The following is an 18,520-nucleotide window of genomic DNA, read 5'->3' as shown; positions in this document are numbered from 1 at the left end:
AAAGTAAATAAATAAAAGTAAGTTAAATACATACCAGAGTTTTCCTTCCCATTTATGAGTTTCCTAGGTTCATAAGATGGAAAGACCAGAGAACTGTCTTTCCTATGTCTATCATTCAGAGTAATCTAGCACAAGTTTCTCAAGATTATTCTGCACATCCCTCTCATACAAATCACCAGAGAATTTCCATCAAAAAGATTCCTAGAATCCATGCCCAGTGTCATTTACTGATTCAAAAGCTCCTTTTGCCCTCTTCCGCACCGGAAAAAGGGAGCTACCTGATATCTCCAGAGTTAGTACTACCGATTAGTAGTACTAATCTACTAATGAGATTCCCTGATGGCTCAGATGGTAAAGAATCCGCCTGTAATGCAGGAGACGCAAGAGACGCGGATTCGATCCGGACATGTAAGAGATGGGGGTTTGATCCCTGGATTGGGAAGATCCCCTGGAGAAGGGAATGGCTACCCACTCCAGTATTCTCGCCTAGAGAATTCCATAGACAGAGGAGCCTGGCGGACTACAGTCCGTGGGATCGCAGGGTCGAACACGACTGAGCGACACTAACACACTACAGATTGGCAGGATTCAGAGACCTGGTATCTGAAGTGACTGGGGCTCTCCCTAAGGTCCGTTGATTCCTTGTGAATTCTATATTTAATTTAAAGACAGAGAGAAAGGGATTTCGCGTACTCAAAGACTAAACAGCCTCAGGATCCCAGAGATCCTGCAGAGCTACTTAGCATCAGATTTCAAGACGCGTTCAGCTAATAATGTCTCCGGTCGGCCGCCGTCAGCCATCTAGCGATGCTACGCTACGTCCTGTCTGACAGCGGTCACCCGACTGTCAAGATGGCAGCCCCCAGGAGCTGGGCTCTATGGAGCTTCTGCGGCTGTGGGTGGTCGAGGGCAGTGTCGGGCTGCAGGCTCCCCGGGCTTCGTAGCTCCTCGCCCAGGGGCCCCCTGGGTGCACGGCTCTTGTCCCAAGAGAAGGAGGCAACCGAAACGCACTTTGGGTTTGAGACTGTGTCGGAAGAGGAGAAGGGGGGCAAAGGTAAAAGGGGTGAGAGGGTGAATGGGAAGGATCTGACCGTCTATGGTCTAGTTTCTTCTGCCCAAACCAAGGATTGATTTAACGTCCTGTGAGCTCCGCTGAGGGGCTTCCCAGGTGGCGCTAGTGGTAAACAATCCACTGGGTCGGGAAGATCCCCTGGAGGAGGGCAAGGGAACCCACTGCAGTATTATTGTCTGGAGAATCCCTGTGGGCAGAGGAGCCTGGCAGGCGGACACGACTGCTTCAAGCCACTTAGCACGCACGCACGCGCCTCTGATGCATTAACTTGTGCAGTCCTGACCTCCAAAGAGTACCCTTAGTCTGTCTCTGCCAAAATTAGAGCCTTCTCTTTTCAATTATCTCAGAACCCCTTCAATTGAGCATTTATGATGTGCCAGGCAGTGTGCAGACATTATTTACAATTCTCATTTCAACTTCCTGATGGTGAGTATTGTTATTCCATCTTACTCATGAGGAAATAGAGACTTAAAGGTTAAGCAGAACCTTGCCCAGTTTAACGTAGTTAACTGGTGGTGGCACTGCTATTCCAACCTAGTTCGGTCTGACTACTGAGCCCATATTGTTAATCTCTTGCTAAAGGGATAGGCCGTCTTTTATAGAAAGAAAGGAGGAGACTATTTTATCTATTAATATGTGCCTCAGCTTCCAAATTTGCCAGATAGGGAAGATAGTAATTTCTTTCATGGAGTTCTTGTGAAGATTATATTACTTCACACACTAAAGAATTTTGAATAATGCCTGGCACTTCATAATTGCTCAATAAGTGTTAGATATTGTTCAGCACTTTCTTTGTTTTCACCATAAGACTTGGGAAAGGAAAAGACCTGTTTTAAAATTCCAGCTGTACCATTTGTAATGAGAAAGGTATTATGCTCACATTACAGATAGATAAGGTGAGGCTCTGAGAGGTTCCTTAACTTGGCCTGTAGTCACCCAGGAAATAACAAAAAGAGCCTACAATTGAATTTTTGATCCTCTTATAGGCTAGTATATTGTATTACCTTCCACCTCAACCTTACTAAATACATAGCTCTACTATAATTCCTTGAATATCAAATTTAAATTAACACATTTCATTGTGAATCCCCAGAAAGTTAAGACTCATTCATAACTGTGTTCTCAACATTTGATGCACATTAGGAGCTTGATAACTGATTGTGGGGTGAAATAAGTGGAGCCAGGTAAAATGATAGTAAACGCCATAAGTTCATCTTCCCAAAGTTCCTGTGGCTGCAATTCCAAAATGTCTGGGGTGGCAGTATCAACATCCCCATGGTCATGTTTCTCCTATGATTCCATTGACATTCTGTTCAAATTTCACCTCTAAGGTTATCCCTTTTCATTATTTTGTTGCACTTTCATTTTTGTAGCCCAGTTTCCTCTTTCAGTTATCTAGTTTTGTAAAATGCTACAGAGATTCACAACTGAGATCAGAAGGTAAAACAGCTACATGCTTTGCTGTCTGCATGTGAATAAGGGATGTATAGTGACCAACCCCCTACAGACTCTGAGAGAAGTGACCTAATTGGTTTCTGATCGTGATGCATATCTCTTATTTATGCATGATTTGTGGACTGAAGGACTACTAGCAAGATTTGTACTTTATGCAACTACTCACAGTTAATATACCATTGTATTTGAATGATGTTGCTAGAGGACTGGTGTTATTGAACTAAACCACAATAACTGAAATTCTTGCATATTAGAACCACATAAAGCAAGAAGGGCTTATACTCAGTGGGTTGAGCCTCAGTGTCCCTCTAAATATCCCAGATGTTCAAAAGCAAAGAGCAAGCTTATAAGATCCCAGGATTGAGAATAGGTGTTCAAGATTGAGTGAAAGGAGGAGGGCTCTATTGTCTGCTGATTCAGCAGAGGACAGTAATGTTTTGGGTCTTAGCAGCACATTTCATCTGAGGAACTCAACATATCTCCCCTTCTTTACCTGATTCAGTCCTTTTGGCAGGTAGGTAGGAGGCTCGCACTGATATTGTTATCTGATGAACAGAAATGGAGATGCAAAGAAGTTAAATGTAGCCTGTACTTTGAAGCATCTTAGATAGTAAATCCCTTAACTCTTCAGCCAGTCCATATTCCACATTCTTCCTTGGTCCTGTGGAGTCATGAGAACCTTCTACAATTCAACTTGGCCGTGACTCACGTCCTACCATTCATCTGCCCACCAAGTTGAACCTGAGGTTTTTCTCAGTGACACAGGCAGAGATGAGCTGAGGTCTTCCCATCCATTTTTCATGTCTTTCTAATGGATTTTGTTGTCTTTAATTATGATACTTTTAGAAAAATTCCAATCCCCCCACCCCTTCCTCTAAGAAATGGAAACTGGGGAACTCCCTGGTGGTCCAGTGGTTAGGACTCAGCTTGGGGCTGATCCTTGGTTAGGGAACTAAGATCCCGCAAGCCATGCAGTATGGCCAAAAAAGAAAGAGATTTACTACTAAGTATGTGCATGGCATTATTGCAAGGTAATGGTCCTATGTGAAGCTAAGATAACAGAAAAGAGGTTGACTTATTTCTTACTTGAAGCAGTTTAAGCCTTTTTAAATTCTTTATTTATTTGGATACACTGGGTCTTAGTTGCGGCAGGCAGGATCTTTCGTCTTCCTTGTGGTATGCAAACTCTTAGTTGTGGCACGTGGGACGTAGTTTCCCAATCATGGATCAAACAAGGGTGCCCTGCATTGGGAGTGTGGAGTCCTAGCCACTAGACCACCAGGGAAGTCCCTAGTTAAGCCTTTTTTTTTAAGCGGTAATGTGCAGATTTGGGCATAAGCACTATGACTTGGTTCCACCTTGCAGATAGTTAATTTTATGGGGGAACGGGGAACTTTCTTACATTTAGGACTTTTCCAGGTTAATATTATTAGTAGCCCAGTCATGTTGTATTTCTCTCATGTCAAGTCTATCAGGTGTTTGAAAGTGTGGCCAAGAAGTATGATGTGATGAATGATATGATGAGTCTCGGTATCCATCGTGTTTGGAAGGATTTGCTGCTCTGGAAGATGCGCCCGTTTCCTGGGACCCAGCTTCTGGATGTTGCTGGAGGCACAGGTAATGTCCAGTTTGGTCTCCTTGGGTAACACTGAACTCTTTTCATAAAAACTAGTTTCTCTTGTTGTAATGAGCTAGCTCACCTTCCATTAGGCTGAACATGGTGATTGAAAATCAATACACTTCTCAGAAAGATTTACTCTTTCCTTTTTTCTTATTTTAGTTTTATTTATTTAGGCTGTGCTGGGTCTTCACTGAAGCTCAGGCTTTTCTTTAATTGTAGCAAGCAGGGGCTACTCTCTAGCTATGGGCGTGGACTTCTTACTGTGGTGGCTTCTCTTGTTGCAGAGCACAGGCTCTAGGGTGCACAGACTTCGGTAGCTGTAGTGTGTGGGCTCAGCAGTTGCGGCTCCCTGGCTCTACAGCATGGGCTCAATAGTTGTGGCTTAGTTGCTCCACAGCATGTGGGATCTTCCAGGATCAGGAAGTGAACTCTTGTCTGCTGCAGTGGCAGGTGGATTCTTTACCACTAAGCCACCAGGGAAGCCCTACTGAATGCCAATCAAAAACACAGAATATCAACTTTGTGCCTGTCATTTTTCTTTCTTTTTTTTTTTTTTTCATCTACTCTATTTATTGTTGCACTTTTTTTTTTTTTGGTTTTTTATTTTTATTTTTTTAATTTTATTTTATTTTTTATTTTTTAATTTTTTTTTGGTTTTAATTTTATTTTATTTTTAAACTTTACATAATTGTATTAGTTTTGCCAAACATCAAAATGAATCCACCACAGGTATACATGTGTTCCCCATCCTGAACCCTCCTCCCTCCTCCCTCCCTATTTTATTTTTAAACTTTATATAATTGTATTAGTTTTGCCATTTTGATATTTGGCAAAACCTGTCATTTTTCTAAAATTCAGAGGATTACAAAGTAAACTGAGCAATTTTTTTCCTCCAGTGTCCTTTCCCCATCTAAACAACTATTTTTGCTTTCTGTTTAACCTTTAGCCCACTTGCCGTCTTTCTTTGCTGAGGAAGGGAGGGGCTTTTATCATATAAGTTTTCAAGGCAGCCTTTTCTGCCTAATGTACTATCATATCAGATATTGAAAGCTTTTTTATTGGGGAAAAAAGCCTCTTTTTATTTATGCATGGTCCTTTGTTTCCTGGTGCACACTAGGCATTTGGAGAGAAAAATGTCATATAATGTAATAATCTATACTAATAGAATAATACATAATAATAAATTGCAATAGAATAATGTCCATGTTTATGTTTGGCTTTGTTGGTGTGGTCCTCTCCCCAAAAAGAAGCACAGAGGAAAGTGAGGTAGAGGACATTAGCAGAATCTATCAAAATCTAAAATGCTTTTTAGTCTAGGATCCCACAATTCCAATTCTAAACATTTAATCTGAAAAAAAAAAAAAAAACCTTGCATAGAGATACAGCTACAGAAAAGTTTCAGAGCTGCCACCACCTCCAGTGCATCCCAGCCAGTAACATTACCACATGCCAACAACTGCCCATTTAGAAAATGCAATTAAAAAGTAAGCCCATACATTTAAAAAGACATTTAAAACATACAGTTACAAATATGCTCACACTACATAATTTTTAGTAATAGTGAAAAGTTGGAAGTAACCTGTTTCTACCTCAGTGAAAAATGACTTTAAGACACATCAATACTATAAAATATTAATATTAGGTAGCTATTTAAAAGAATGAGAAAAGCCTATGAATACTGATGGAACAGTATCAAGGACATATTAAGTGGGAAGGAAAAGAAAAGTTATATACAATGGATATAATTTAACCCTCATTTATGTTTTTAAGTTGTTTCATGTGAGTACATATAATTATATTTAAATTTATAGGAAAGTGACTGAAGAATACCTAATTGGATGGAGAAAATGGAAAACCTAAGGCTGTATTTCTTACAAGAAATAAACAAAGAAGAAAACAAAGACAAGGAAAAAAAAAAAGAAAACAAAGACAAGGAAACAGCATTATAAAAAAGGAAATATGATCCTGAAAGCACTGGCTTTGCCTAAACAGTATTTACGACATGGTCACAATAATGTAAACACTTGATCTTCTGCTTTTAAACTCAAACCATCAACAAAGCACAGAAAACTTAGAGCTATAGAACAAATACAATGTTATCAGGCTTGACAGAACATACACACACACACACATACACACATATATATATAAAATGGAAGGTTGAAAGGAGTCAAAAGTTACTATCTATAGTTGATGGAATAATAAAACAAGGTAGGAGGGATAAACTTGGAATGGGATTAATAGATATATACTGCTGCTAAGTCGCTTCAGTCGTGTCCAACTCTGTGCGACCCCAGAGATGGCAGCCCACCAAGCTCCCCCGTCCCTGGGATTCTCCAGGCAAGAACACTGGAGTGGGTTGCCATTTCCTTCTCCAATGCATGAAAGTGAAAAGTGAAAGTGAAGTCGCTCAGTCGTGTCTGACTCTTAGCGACCCCATGGACTGCAGCCTACCAGGCTCCTCTGTCCATGGGATTTTCCAGGCAAGAGTACTGGAGTGGGGTGCCATTGCCTTCTCCAGATATATACTACTACATATAAAATAAGCAAAAGGGACCTACTATATAGCACAAGGAACTATAGTCAATATCTTGTAATAAGCCATAATGGAAAAGACTCTGAAAATGAAAATATATGTGTAACTGAGTCATCTTGCTATATACCTGAAATACTATAAATCAACTGTACCCCTAATTAAAAAATAAAAATTAAAAAAAAAGAAAATATAGATTAGCTTATTACTCTAGGTTACACAGGTATCTGTGAGGAACTATTAAAAGTGATATAAATATATTGGGAGGACAGAGGCAAGCAGAGATGGGGGCAGGATAGCTTTATAAATTTTGTGAGTAAAGAAATAGCTGTAACCAACAGAAGAAACCACTAAAGGGATTGGGAAAGATGGTCTGTGGGGAACTGAGCTGGTTATGGGGAGTGGTGGGGCAGTGAGTTGTTGTTGCTTGTGAGTATACCTTCATGTTACTGTCAAAAAATTATTAGAAAAAGACTAGGAAGCAGTACACTCAGCTCTTCCCACTTGTCATGTCTGGAGAGTGTGGAGATGGCAACTTTCATGTTTTATTCTATATATTTAAGTATTGAGCCTTTTAGAGTAAGAATGTGTCCATGCATTACATATGCAGTTTTTAAAGGTTTTTTATTTAAAGAATCTTAGCAGTTAAAAAATTGCTGTTAAAAACAAAATGAACTATTGAAATGAGTACAGCCTTTCAGTTTTCATACACTCCTCAACCCCTGTATCTTTGCTGCTCCTTTTGGGTTTAAGAAATGCTGCAGTTGTGTTTGTGTTTGATCTTTCCTCCTGTTGGCTTCCCACAGGTGACATTGCATTCCGGTTCCTTAATTATGTTCAGGCGCAGCATCAGAGAAAGCAGAAGAGGCAGCTAAGGGCCCAACAAAATTTATCCTGGGAAGAAATTGCCAGAAAGTACCAGAATGAAGAGGATTCCTTGGGTGGTTCTCATGTCATGGTCTGTGACATCAACAAGGAGATGCTAAAGATTGGAAAACAGAAAGCCCGTGCTCAAGGATACAAAGCTGGTAAGTCCTGCAGAAAGTGGACCTGGAGGAGATGTTTATAAATGGAATGTGTACAATGCTGAAGTGCTTTCTTTTCCAGATTTCAGAAACTAATAGATACATAGGAGTGGACTTTGTGGGGCCGAGCCTAGCATGTGTACTATTGCATAAGTTATTTCAGCAACCAGTTACCAGCCTCAAGTGACAGGGGAGACAACCCAGACCCAAAGAGGTTAAGTATCTTATTCAAGTCATGCAGTTTAAATGGCAGATCCGAAATGTGGACTGACTCTTTGGGTCTCAGCTCTTGGACCCTGAGACAGAAGTTTGGCTTTCAATTCCCAGCAGCTCTCTGATGACCCCAGCACCCTATTCTTGAGCCATTTCATCCCCCTCCCAAAACTAAGCTCTGCCTCAGCTTTCCAACCTGGTGGCACCCAGCCAGTGACCAAGGATCCATGGGGCACCCAGGCCTGAACATATGCCATGTGGGCTCTCTTCACAGGCAGTCTTTGTTCCAGAACCCCCTCTTGGGTTGGCTGGGGCTTTCTCAGATCTGCGTCAAGGTCTCATGGCTCTTCCCACACACATCCTTGCTTCCTCTTCTTTTTATTTTTTTTCCGGGTATCTCCCCTCACCCCCCAACCAACCCACCCCCCCGCCAGAAAAGAAAACTTTGCCCTCCTATCTCTATTTCAGCATGGGTTTCTCAGAGGGCGCAGCTGATGCTGTTGAAGAATCACCCGTAAATGGTACTCTTCAAACTTCCCTCGCACGGTCTGCTCTTCAGCCAAGGGGAAAGTGACTGGCTATCTCCAGGCAGCTGCTGCAGCTCCCAAATGGACAGTTTCTGCTCTAGCTTAAAGATACACATTTTACATTTGGCTTTCTCTTTTTATATTTTGAAATACTTTTGCCCCCAGTATTTTGCCCTAGTAGATGTATTGATCTGGCAGCTGCAGCACGTTTACCCAGCTTTGCAGAGCCACTGTACTGCCCTCTTCCACACTGGCCGAGCACTGCAGGCAGCCCCAGTGAGAGGCAGTGGTACCCAACAAAGAACCCAAGTCCCTCGGGTCAACATCAGCACTTCTCTCCTCTCCCACCACCTCCCCACCACGAGTGTCTGTGGTTGTTTTAGGTTAATTCTTCCTCCTCCTACTTCCACCCCCAGAACGAGCTGCCTAGACGAACTGCAGCCCACTTGGCCCCCCAGATGAAGGGCTCTTTTGTTAACCATCAGCACTGATCAGAAGGCGGACAGTCACTAGTGTTTCTAGACAAAGGCACTGTGTTCTTACTCCTACTGAGAAACGTGTTTCCCTTCTCTCTGGTGCTCAGCCATGAAGAGTGGAGAACAAAGATGGGAATGATGGGTAACGTTCCACTTCTGGAATCATCTCTGCCATAGCATAGCTTGCCTTTCAGGGTCTCCTAACAGCCAAGACAGATCCACCTGTGTAGGAATCATTAGGTGCTGCAGAGTTTGGTTTTATTTTTCCTCTGCTTTGAAAGTGAAATGAAAGTCACTCAGTTATGTCCGACTCTTTGCGACCCCATGGAGTCCTTGGAATTCTCCAGGCCAGAATACTGGAGTGGGTAGCCTTTCCCTTCTCCAGGGGAGCTTCCCGACCCAGGAATTGAACCAGGGTCTCCTGCATTGCAGGCAAATTCTTTACCAGCTGAGTTACAAGGTACCAGTCTCCAATAATAATGCCTTTGCAACACCTATCATGCCAAAATAAATTTGAAACTAAATAGAAGGATCCTAGAAATTATTTAATAACTATAAAAGTTAATGTAGAAAGGCATTTTTGTGTGTAGCACCATTACATGTTGTATTTACATGCAGCACTTCCTCCCAAAGTAGAAGCTTGGAGGGCAGAAACCTTAAAAAGATTTGATGGATTATAAAAGTGATATATTTGGGAAAATTTGGGATGTTAGAAATCAAACATTTGAAAAGTTACATTATGAAGAGGTAAATATTAACCATAGTTCCAGCATCCAGAGATGACCCTCAGTATTTTAGTATATTTGCTCCCTAGCTTTTTCCTAATCATTTCCTTTTTATAATATTGACAACATCTTGGAGATATAATTTAGTATTCTGCTTTGTTTAATTTAGCATTGTATCATGAGATTTTTCCATGTTATTGAAAATTTCTGGGGACTTCCCTGGTACTCCAGGGTTAACACATTGCCTTCCAATGCAGGAGGTAGGAGTTCGATCCATGGTCAGGGAGCTAAGATTCTTTCATGCCCCTCACAGTCAAAAAAACCAAAGCATAAAACACAATGAATATTGTAACCAAATTCAATAAAGACTTTAAAAATGGTCCACATTAAAAAAAAAATAAGTCTTAAAAAAAAATATTCCTGGGAATTCCAGTGGTCCAGTGGTTAAGACTCTGCATTCTCACTGCAGAGGGCCTGTAGAAGCTAATGTATGTAAAGTGATTACATAGACCTCATCATCATGGGCTTAGTAAGCAGTAGCTTTGATGATAATGTTGTTAGTGTCTTCCTCTGAAAAATTTCCTCCAAAAAATCAAATGGCTATGTTAAAGGGCATGCTCATTGCTGAGGTTCTTGTTAAATACTGTTAGTGTGCCTCACAGGAAGATTATTTCCATTTACCTTCCTCTATGAAGCCTCCTATGAAGTCTGAGGAGGCCTTACAAATAGCTGTGAAAAGAAGAGAAGTGAAAAGCAAAGGAGAAAAGGAAACATAAGCATCTGAATGCAGAGTTCCAAAGAATAGCAAGGAGAGATAAAAAAAGCCTTCCTCAGAGATCAATGCAAAGAAATAGAGGAAAACAACAGAATGGTAAAGACTAGAGATCTATTCAAGAAAACTAGAGATACCAAAGAACATTTCATGCAAAGATGGGCACTATAAAGGACAGAATGGTATGGACCTAACAGAAGCAGAAGATATTAAGAAGAGGTGGCAAGAATACACAGAAGAACTGTACAAAAAAGATCTTCACAACCCAGATAATCACGGTGGTGTGATCACTCACCTAGAGCCAGACATCCTGGAATGAGAAGTCAAGTGTGCCCTAGGAAGCATCACTATGAACAAAGCTAGTGGAGGTGATGGAATTCCAGTGGAGCTATTTCAAATCCTGAAAGATGATGTTGTGAAAGTGCTGCACTCAATATGCCAGCAAATTTGGAAAACTCAGCAGTGGCCACAGGACTGGAAAAGGTCAGTTTTCATTCCAATCCCAAAGAAAGGCAATGCCAAAGAATGCTCAAACTACCGCACAATTGCACTCATCTCACATGCTAGTCAAGTAATGCTCAAAATTCTCCAAGCCAGGCTTCAGCAATACGTGAACCATGAACTTCCAGATGTTCAAGCTAGTTTTAGAAAAGGCAGATGAATCAGAGATCAAATTGCCAACATCCGCTGGATCATCGAAAAAGCAAGAGAATTCCAGAAAAACATCTATTTCTGCTTTATTGACTATGCCAAAGCCTTTGACTGTGTGGATCACAATAAACTGTGGAAAATTCTTCAAGAGATGGGAATACCAGACCACCTGACCTGCCTCTTGAGAAACCTATATGCAGGTCAGGAAGCAACAGTTAGAACTGGACATGGAACAACAGACTGGTTCCAAATAGGAAAAGGGGTACATCAAGGCTGTATATTGTCACCCTGCTTATTTAACTTCTATGCAGAGTACATCATGAGAAACGCTGGGCTGGAAGAAGCACAAGCTGGAATCAAGATTGCCAGGAGAAATATCAATCACCTCAGATATGCAGATGACACCACCCTTATGGCAGAAAGTGAAGAGGAACTAAAAAGCCTATTGATGAAAGTGAAAGTGGAGAGTGAAAAAGTTGGCTTAAAGCTCAATATTCAGAAAACGAAGATCATGGCATCTGGTCCTATCACTTCATGGGAAATAGATGGGGAAACAGTATCAGACTTTATTTTTTGGGGCTCCAAAATCACTGCAGATGGTGATTGCAGCCATGAAATTAAAAGACACTTACTACTTGGAAGGAAAGTTATGACCAATCTAGATAGCATATTGAAAAGCAGAGACATTACTTTGCCAACAAAGGTCCGTCTAGTCAAGGCTATGGTTTTTCCAGTGGTCATGTATGGATGTGAGAGTTGGACTGTGAAGAAGGCTGAGTGCTGAAGAATTGATGCTTTTGAACTGTGATGTTGGAGAAGACTCTTGAGAGCCCCTTGGACTGCAAGGAGATCCAACCAGTCCATCCTAAAGGAGATCAGTCCTGGGTGTTCATTGGAAGGACTGATGCTGAAGCTGAAACTCCAATACTTTGGCCACCTCATGCGAAGAGTTGACTCATTGGAAAAGACTCTGATGCTGGGAGGGATTGGGGGCAGGAGGAGAACGGGACGACAGAGGATGAGATGGGTAGATGGCATCACTGACTCGATGGACATGAGTTTGGGTAAACTCCGGGAGTTGGTGATGGACAGGGAGGCCTGGCGTGCTGCAGTTCATGGGGTCGCAAAGAGTCAGACACGACTGAGCGACTGAACTGACCTGAACTGATGAAGCCTCCCTACTGAATCATACTTCGTGTCTGATTCACTGCATGTCGAATAATACTGAAGCTGAATCAGGATTCTTGGAGGATATAGCCACCCTGATAGGCAGCTCCCTTGGGTGCTTTCTGAATTCATGACCAGACTTGGGGTCAAGACACTCTGCTTCTCTGTGAGTCCAGTAGAACCAATATAACTATGCTAAATTATGTACTTAGAATAAATTCTGATGACTATCTGAAGTAGGTACTATTATTGACTCCACTTTACACATGAGGAAACTGAGGCAACGTAGTTTATCCAAAATTATATAGCTAGGGGCTTCCCTGGTGGCTCAGTGGTAAAGAATCTGCCTACCAGTACAGAAGACATGAGTTTGATCCTTGGTACGGGATGATCCCACAGGCCATGAAGCAGCTAAGCCTATGCTCCACAACTGCTGAGCCTGTGCTCTAAAGCCCAGGAGCTGCAGCTACTGAAACCATGCACTGCAGCTACTGAAGCCCGGGAGCCTAGAGTTTGCGCTCCGCAACAAGAGAAGCCACCACAGTGAGAAGCCCATGCACCACAACTAGAGAGTAGCCCCTGCTCTCTGAAACTAGAGAAAAGCCCACACAGCAACGAAGACCCAGCACAGCCAAAAATAAAAAATGACTCTATTCAAAAACTTGTATTATTTAAAAAAAGAAAAAGGTTATATAGCTAATAATTGGGAAAGCTGGCATTAGAACCCAGGCAACACCAGGACCTGGGCTCGTAAGCATACTGCTTTACACCTCGTTGGATAAAAATTGGTTAAGAGTAAGGCATAACTATGGAGAAGGCAATGGCACCCCACTCCAGTACTCTTGCCTGGAAAATCCCATGGACGAAGGAGCCTAGTGCGCTGCAGTCCATGGGGTCGCTAGGAGTCAGACACGACTGAGCTACTTCACTTTCACTTTTCACTTTCATGCATTGGAAAAGGAAATGGCAACCCACTCTAGTGTTCTTGCCTGGAGAATCCCAGGGACAGGGGAGTCTGGTGGGCTGCCGTCTATGGGGTCGCACAGAGTTGGACACGACTGAAGTGACTTAGTAGTAAGGCATAAGTAAGTAACCAGTGTCTACTCTGAGAACCTTGGGGGAAACTTTCTTCTAAACTTCAAGGACACCAGAAACTTCAAATTCTCAGGACTGAAGGACACCCTGAAGACGGTGGCCAGGAATCCACTGGAGAAGGCAGGTGTGCGTTTTCTGACACCGCTTCAGATACCGCATGTGTGATGTTCCCCCAGCACCATCAGTTCAGTTCAGTTCAGTCGCTCAGTCGTGTCCGACTCCTTGCAACCCCGTGAATCGCAGCACGCCAGTCCTCCCTGTCCATCACCATCTCCCGGAGTTCACTCAGACTCACACCCATCGAGTCAGAGATGCCATCTAGCCATCTTATCCTCTGTCGTCCCCTTCTCCTCCTGCCCCCAATCCCTTCCAGCATCAGTCTTTTCCAATGAGTCAACTCTTTGCATGAGGTGGCCAAAGTACTGGAGTTTCAGCTTTAGCATCATTTCTTCCAAAGAAATCCCAGGGCTGATCTCCTTCAGAATGGACTGGCTGGATCTCCTTGCACTCCAAGGGACTCTCAAGAGTCTTCTCTAACACCACAGTTCAAAAGCTTCAATTCTTCGGCACTCAGCTTTCTTCACAGTCCAACTTTCACATCCATACATGACCACTGGAAAAACCATAGCCTTGACTAGACGGACCTTTGTTGTCAAAGTAATGTCTCTGCTTTTCAATATGCTATCTAGGTTGGTCATAACTTTTCTTCTTTTAATTTCATGAGTGCAGTCACCATCTGCAGTGATCTTGGAGCCCCCAAAAATAAAGTCTGACACTGTTTCCACTGTTTCTCCATCTATTTCCCATGAAGTGATGGGACCAGATGCCATGATCTTCATTTTCTGAATGTTGAGCTTTAAACCAACTTTTTCACTCTCCACTTTCACTTTCATCAAGAGCTTTTTAGTTCCTTTTCACTTTCTGCCGTAAGCGTGGTGTCATCTACATATCTGAGGTTATTGATATTTCTCCCAGCAGTCTTGATTCCAGCTTGGGCTTCTTCCAGCCCAGCGTTTCTCATGATGTACTCTGCAGCACCGTACAGTTCTCCAATTCTCCAGCGCCAGCCAGCTGTCCAACAATTCAATTCAGTTCTAACACTAGTTACCAGAGTTAGCATCAGATTCCACAGGTTTAGGGCTTATTGCCACAAGACTGCCCCCAGTTCACAAGACAGCCACAAACAGGGTGTTCAGGGTACCCATACTTCTGTCCAGCTGACTACAAATTCAGGGGTTCCCACAACCCTCTTCCCAGGTTTGACAGTTCCCTGGGTGCAGAGGAGACAGCAGTCCAGGCTGAGGCCAGAACTGCTTTTCTCTTTCAGGACTTGCCTGGATATTGGGAGATGCAGAAGAACTGCCCTTCGACGATAACAAGTTTGATGTTTACACCATTGCCTTTGGGATCCGGAACGTCACACACATTGATCAGGTTAACCATGGCCGAATCTGCTGGTGTGACTCAGGATATTAGCTCTCTGGGGGTGGCTCCACAGTGAATGAGGAAAGGGAGAGATTCTTCTCCGGGCCCAGCTCCTGAGTTGAATGTTTCAGGCTGAGAGGTCTTAATCCTTTTAATTGCCAATTTTCCTGCTCACAAAATTAAAAAAAACAAAACCACAGAGCAGATCCCCATAGAAGCCTTTGTTGCTTGAGTTGGTATTCATATCTTCGAGCCCGTCAGTCTTGCTCTCTCTCCATGAAGCCTCCTGACTCAGAGTTCACAGATCAGAGCAATTCCCAAGGCTGACACAAGAAAAGGCACTCAGCCCCTATTTTGGCAGAAGGTGGCTAGATTCACGGATCCTCTGTTGGAAGAAGGGAATGTTCAGCCCTTAATTTGATGCAGCTCTTCTTTTATTTCTACTTGAACATTCTGTCCAAACATTTGAAGATGACAGGCAAGGCCCCCAGTTTCATTTCTGTACCGTGGACTCCAGTTGCCTGGTTGCCAGCTTTGGGTGGGATGTTGTTTATGGTGTGTTTTAATTTCATTTTTTTCCTGTGTCTATAGCCAGTTTATTATTCTTTGTAAATTAAAAAAAAATTTTAATAAATTCAAGGCTCAAGCAGCACAAAAGGGATATATCCCTAAAAAATCTTCATCCTTGTGTGCTAACCATTGAGTGATCCTCCCTCTGTGGTCACCAATTTCTGAGTGGCGTATCTTTGGAAAGATGTCTTGGGCATATTAAGTGTATTCATTTCCTTTCTTTTTTTAATAAAAATATTAGCATATGAAACATTTTGCCCATTGCTTTTTTCCCTTAAAAATATACCTGCAAAAACAATTTTATATATATATATATATATATATCTGCAAACTTTTCCATGTCTGCACATAAAGAACTCTGGCTCTTCCTTTTTTAAATAGCTGCATAGATTCCATTTGTATATATATTCCCTAATATAACCAGTCTCTCATTGATGATTAAGATGCTTCTGCTCTTAGGCTGTTCAAATCGTGCTGTAATGAATAACCCCACGTCATTTCCACGGTAGAAACATTTCTGTAAGATAGACTCTTTGAAGGAAAATTGCTGGATCAAAGAGGGATAGCCATCATGATTTTGAGAAGTAATTCAAAAATTGCCCTGCCCCAATCTGAGTCAGTTACTAGAGAAGATTACTCCAGGTAACCTTCTCTAGTCATGGGCAGCGGAATGGCTAAAAGATTTAGGAAACTGGGTTTGTTCTGCTGTTAAAGCTTCCCAACTGAGATTGAACACGGGGTCTGTGGGAAACACGCTTTGTAACGCCCACAGAAGCTAGTGCCGCCTCAGCCTTCCAGAGACGAGTGAGGGTTGCTGAGGGGTGTGTCCTATTGTTCTTGTCTTGCTCAGGCACTACAGGAAGCCCACCGTGTCCTGAAACCAGGAGGAAGGTTTCTCTGTCTGGAGTTCAGCCAAGTAAACAATCCCCTCCTATCCAGGTTGGTATTGTTAACAGGGCTTGATTTTCACCATCCAGCCAAGGGTTTCCCATTCCCAAATGGATAGAAAACAGCCAGTAGCTTTAAGCAGGAACCTCTGAGTCCCTGAGTCCCTGAAGGACAGTGCCACTTCTGTGGTCAGCCAATTCTGAATGATAACACCTAGACCAGAAGAGTCTCAAACCAGTGACCAGAGACTCAAGTGGGCCTGCATATGTATTTTGTTTGGCTCATGGTTAACTTTAGAAAATTGACTTAGATGTCTATATTTTAAAATTGAGAAATTTTACATAAAAATTTGGATTTCCAACTTCAGCTGAGAAATCAGGAATATGGCAACCCTGGTTAAGCCCATATTCCCACATGGCAATAATCAGAGCTGGGTAGTAACTGCCCCTTCCCCACTTTTCTACTGCTGCTGCTAAGTCGATTCAGTCATGTCCGACTCTGGGCGACCCCATAGACGGCAGCCCACCAGGCTCCCCCGTCCCTGGGATTCTCCAGGCAAGAACACTGGAGTGAGTTGCCATTTCCTTCTCCAATGCATGAAAGTGAACAGTGAAAGTGAAGTCGCTCAGTCGTGTCCGACTCTCAGCGACCCCATGCACTGCAGCCCACCAGGCTCCTCCGCCCATGGGATTTTCCAGGCAAGAGTACTGGAGTGGGGTGCCATTGCCTTCTCCAGTTTTCTGGACCTTCCTAACTGTGCCTGTCACCACACCCTCAACTGGGTCACTTATTTCAGGTACTTGCTTGACCGCAATAGGCATTTTTGAGTTTATAATCCCAGGCTTAGACCTTCTTGCTTATTAACGGTCATGTTCTAATCTTAATCTTTTGCCTTTTTGTTTAGGCTCTATGATGTATATAGCTTCCAGGTCATTCCTGTCCTGGGAGAAGTCATTGCAGGAGATTGGAAGTCCTACCAATACCTTGTAGAGAGTATCCGACAGTTCCCATCTCAGGTACAAAAAAATCTATAGCTTACAACCCAAGGCTCCACAGTTGAAATCCAGGCAATTTCTGCTGTATCTTTCTTTGTGTTTTAGGAGGAATTCAAGGAGATGATAGAAGATGCAGGTTTTCAGAAGGTGACTTATGAAAATCTCACATCAGGCATTGTAGCCATTCACTCTGGTTTCAAACTTTATCTCCGTTAAGATTCTGAAGCGTGAACCAGTCACATCCTGTCAGAAGTCTGGAGCTGGAGGATAATCCAGTTAGTGTGACCAGCAGCAGGACATCTCTGCTTGAGGCTATGTGCCTTGGACCCACGTTCTGATGTGACCAATCTCAAAGTGAAAGAACCAAGTTCCTGTCACTTGACTGCAGCTTTCCTTAGGGGCTGCTTCAGGCCTTCTCCCAGAGTTATTTGTCTGTACTTTTACTTAAGTCCTATTTTTTTTGGGTGTGCAGTATGTGGTTAAGGTAAAACCAGCACTAAAACTCAATTTTGAAGTGTATTTGTAGTTTCTCTGCCAGTGCTGCCTTCCAGAGGGATAATGAATCATTTGAATCCAATGATGATTTGAACCAGAAAACTTGCTAACTATACCCAAGTTCACCTTTCAGCCTAGGACTAAGTCTGGGGCCAAAAGCCAAGGCCCAAAGTATAGGGCTAAGGATCACAACTAGAACTGTGCAACTGAAACACTAAATGAGTTTACAATTTTCGTGGATTTTGTCAGTTTCTTCTTGAGGGAGGTGAAAGAAATACACTTTCTTCATTATTCATTCAGTACTCTTCCACCAAAAGCCAGTATTGTGTCCTCGGTTCGAGTCATGAAGAAAACAACTTGACAAATCCTTGTTGAAAGAATAAATGTACCAGCAGACTTCTGCTTTCACATCTAAAAAATTGAGAGCTTGTCAGAATACATTTGAAGAAAGGATCTTATAGCCAAAAAAAAAAGTTTGGTAACTATCTAGCCAAGCCCCCTCCAGTGCTCAGCAGAGCGGGGCAGAGCTCTTATCTCCTTAATATAGTCCACTATATTTGATGTTAAAATCAAACCATAAATATTTTCAGTGTGGATGAAATTTAAGGGTTTTCTTTTTTGCAGGGGGGTAGGGGTGGGAAAAGGGCTGGTAAGAAATTACAGAAATCAACCTGGGAGTTGCTGGCAGTTTAATTGCAGAGACCTTGCTATTGTTGTTGAGTCACTAAAGTTATGCCCAACTCTTTGGGACCCCATGGACTGTAGCCCACTAGGCTCCTCTGTCCATGGGATTTCCCAGGCAATAGTGGGGTGGG

The 18,520-nt window shown here is 42.6% G+C and overlaps 1 protein-coding gene across 1 annotated transcript; it reads left to right on the top strand.

Annotated features, from left to right (window-relative positions):
• Positions 1–831: 831 nt before the first annotated feature.
• Positions 832–17,940, top strand: COQ5 (coenzyme Q5, methyltransferase). The gene is made up of 7 exons (XM_010814066.4): positions 832–1,054; positions 3,995–4,144; positions 7,488–7,709; positions 14,660–14,766; positions 16,178–16,266; positions 17,120–17,231; positions 17,316–17,940. The coding sequence occupies exons 1-7, from the start codon at positions 853–855 to the stop codon at positions 17,424–17,426; spliced, it is 993 nt and encodes a 330-aa protein (XP_010812368.1). The 5' UTR covers positions 832–852; the 3' UTR covers positions 17,427–17,940.
• The last annotated feature ends 580 nt before the right edge of the window (positions 17,941–18,520 follow it).

The sequence above is a fragment of the Bos taurus genome, chromosome 17, assembly GCF_002263795.3.
Source record: "Bos taurus isolate L1 Dominette 01449 registration number 42190680 breed Hereford chromosome 17, ARS-UCD2.0, whole genome shotgun sequence".
NCBI lineage: Eukaryota > Metazoa > Chordata > Mammalia > Artiodactyla > Bovidae > Bos > Bos taurus.
Note: the sequence above shows the minus strand (reverse complement) of the source record. Positions and strands in the feature narration are given on the sequence as shown.